Source organism: Manacus vitellinus, unplaced genomic scaffold (genome assembly GCF_001715985.3).
Source record: "Manacus vitellinus isolate BGI_N305 unplaced genomic scaffold, ASM171598v3 scaffold_17_pilon, whole genome shotgun sequence".
NCBI lineage: Eukaryota > Metazoa > Chordata > Aves > Passeriformes > Pipridae > Manacus > Manacus vitellinus.
Window position 1 is genome coordinate 12,569,339 of NW_021939256.1, and position 3,021 is coordinate 12,572,359.

At 54.6% G+C, this 3,021-nt stretch overlaps 1 protein-coding gene across 1 annotated transcript in view; it reads right to left on the reverse strand.

Moving 5' to 3' along the window:
• Positions 1–525: 525 nt before the first annotated feature.
• LOC103756761 (myosin-6-like) overlaps positions 526–3,021 on the reverse strand; it is a 13,051-nt gene continuing 10,555 nt past the window's right edge. Inside the window, exons 30-36 of the mRNA XM_029958904.1 lie at positions 2,785–3,018; positions 2,447–2,650; positions 2,116–2,241; positions 1,752–2,027; positions 1,278–1,373; positions 668–802; positions 526–580 (exon numbers count right to left, since the gene is read on the reverse strand). Of these exons, the coding sequence (XP_029814764.1) occupies positions 560–580; positions 668–802; positions 1,278–1,373; positions 1,752–2,027; positions 2,116–2,241; positions 2,447–2,650; positions 2,785–3,018 (1,092 nt within the window). The 3' untranslated portion in view covers positions 526–559. The remainder of the gene's footprint in view (positions 581–667; positions 803–1,277; positions 1,374–1,751; positions 2,028–2,115; positions 2,242–2,446; positions 2,651–2,784; positions 3,019–3,021) is intronic.

Here is a 3,021-nt window from a genome sequence, read left to right on the forward strand (position 1 = left end):
GAGTAACCGGGATGCCAGGACCTATGCTTCAGTACAAATCGCTTCCAAAGCAGCTCAAACCCCTTCATAAGCTACCAATATCTCTTTTTAAGTTGGAGTAGAGTGGACTCTGTATCCCCAACTCCAGAAACCTAGAGGGAGACCCCAAGTGTCCGCTGGTACTTTCTGCCAGAAGCTCCAGGTAGGACCATTCTCCCCGGCTGCAGTAGAGAGCACATTTTTTAAGTCTTGCCCTGCCTGAACTGGCCCAAGGGTGACTACATGAACTGTTTCCTGTTTGATTTGGTCAAAGGCTTGTTGTTGCTCAGGGCTATTTGCATCATGCTGTGGGGCGTGCCAGGTTGCACACTGGTTGGTTAACTTGTGTATGTTCCATGTATGTTCTGTGCCGTGTGGCAATCTCACCCTTCACAAACAAACCCATCCCCACACAAACTGCTGCTGCTTAATGCTTTTTATTGGTTGACCAAGCCTGGGGGGCTAGAAGCAGGGGTGGGGCTCTTGGGAGTCTACAGGGGACAGCTGGGAGTTCAGATGGGATGGTTGGGAGTCCAGAGCTTCACTCCTCATTGAGTCCTTTCTGATAGAGAAGGAGAAAAAGGGAGTGTGAGCATGGGGCAGTGGTCAGATGGCCGTGGGGCAGCTGTGGGGCAAGGGGAAGTCCCACCTTGGCTCCAATGTCACGGCTCTTGGCCCGCAACTTGTTGACCTGGGACTCAGCGATGTCAGCACGCTCCTCTGCCTCGTCCAGCTCATGCTGTGCCTTGCGGAACTTGGCCAGGTTGGTGTTGGCCTGTTCCTCCTGGGAGACAGGGGCATCAGCAGGGCTGCCCCACAGCTTCATCTGTCCTCCTGCCACCCCCTCTGCTCTCTGTCCATCCAAAATTCTAATTGCTCCATCTGGTCCACAATGGACCCACCCGTCCCTCCAGCAATCCCATCTTCCATCCATCCAACCATCTACTCAGCCATCCATTCATCCTTCCATCCATCCAACCTGCTTAAACTTCCAACCACTTCTCCAGCCATCCAGTCAGTCATCCATCTGTCTCACCTTTTTTCCAACCTTCTTTCCATCCATCCATTATTCCAGCCTTCACACGTCCCACCATGGTCTCTCCATCCCACTACCACCCACCTTCCTCAGCCCCTGACACCCCACCTCTTGACCACCTCATTCTAAGTTCACCTGCTACTCCCTACATCCTGTCCCACAGCTCAACCTGATGCCATTCCCTCCTGGGGGTGGTCCCAAAGCTGCCCCCCCCACTGCTCACCGCCTCCTCTGCCTGTCGCTTGTAGGCCTTGACCTTCAGCTGGAGCTTGTCCACCAGGTCCTGGAGCCGGACCATATTCTTGCGGTCCTCCTCTGTCTGTGGGGTGAGAGACGTGTGGGTCACCACCAATGCAGTGAGGGTCAGGAGACAGAGATAATCTTGGGGAGTGGAGCCCCTCTAGATCTGTGAGTGGCCTCAGCTGTGGGACAGAAGGTATGATGTCTCCCTGGGTGAAGGTGTCTTTTTTGCCCTGATGAGGTCCCACCTGAGGTTCTGGGTCATGCAAAGACCCCATTTATACTGGAACAGTGGGATGTGGTTACCATGTTCTAGGTCCCACCACCGTATTGGACATAGAGGCAGTGGGTGGTCTAGTTCACCTGTCTCCCTGGCTACCAGGTCAGCCATGTTATATGTCATGTACAGCATCAGACATAAGGCCCTGTGGACAAAGGGCCAGCCCAGGTGCCCTACCTGGTAGCTGAGCTCCTTGACACGACGCTCAGACTTGCGGAGACCCTTAATGCTCTCAGCGTTACGCTTCTGCTCACCCTCCAGCTCATTCTCCAACTCCCTCACACGGGCCTCCAGCTTCTGCAGCTGCTTCTTGCCCCCCTTGAGGGCCAGCTGCTCGGCCTCATCCAACCTCATCTGCAGGTCCTTGATGGTCTGCTCCATGTTCTTCTTCATCCGCTCCAGGTGGGCGCTGGTGTCCTGCTCCTTCTTCAGCTCCTCTGCCATCATGGCTGCCTACTCAAGGAGAGAAGTAAGCAGAAAAGGAGGTTCATTACCCTCCACTGGAAGATATCCTAGCTGTTGTTCCCACCAGGGCACTCACGTCAGTGATGGCCTTCTTGGCCTTCTCCTCAGCATTTCTGCACTCCTGGATGGCCTCTTCCACCTCCGTCTGCAGCTGGGAGATGTCAGCCTCCATCTTCTTCTTTTGGTTGATGAGGCTGGTGTTCTGGAGATGGAGAAGAGGATCTCATGAGGTGTCTGTGGAACTGCTGATCCATCTTTCTTCAGCCCCCCAGGACATAGAGGCCATTCCCCTGTCATGCAAACTCTGGAGGCTTCAAGGACCTGGACATCTTGGTAACTCAACTCATTAGAATCCCACACCTGTGGATACAGGTGACCTCTTTCCTTGAAAGTGCATGAGGTCTCACCTGTGAGTGGAGAAGCTGGACCCTCTCGCTGGCCTCAATCAGCTCCTGCTCGGCCAATTTGCGGGCTCTCTCAGTCTGCTCCACCACCGCCCGCAGCTCCTCCAGTTCTGACTGAAGGAGGTTGTTCCTCCTCTCCACGATGGCAATGTTCTCCTTCAGGTCCTCATTGGCCCTGACCACGTCATCTAGCTGCAGTTGAGTGTCCTACAAGACGGCATAGGGGAACAGGGTGAATGTGGATGGGGGGGAAGGGGCTGAAGGTCCACTCTTCTTCTACTGTGAGGTGGTGTAATCTACTACATCTCAACATTCTTATGAAACAGAAGTTTTATTGGTACCTTGAGGTAGCCCTGCAATGTCTTGACTTGCTTCTGGGCCTCAGCAGCTACGCGGTTGGCATGGCTGAGCTGGATCTCCATCTCATTGAGGTCACCCTCCATCTTCTTCTTCAGCCGCAGGGCCTCATTGCGACTCCGGGTCTCAGCATCCAGTGAGGTCTGCAGCGAGTCCACCACCCGCAGATGGTTGCGCTTGGCCTGCTCCATCTCCTCGTCCTTCTCGGCCAGCTTGCGCTC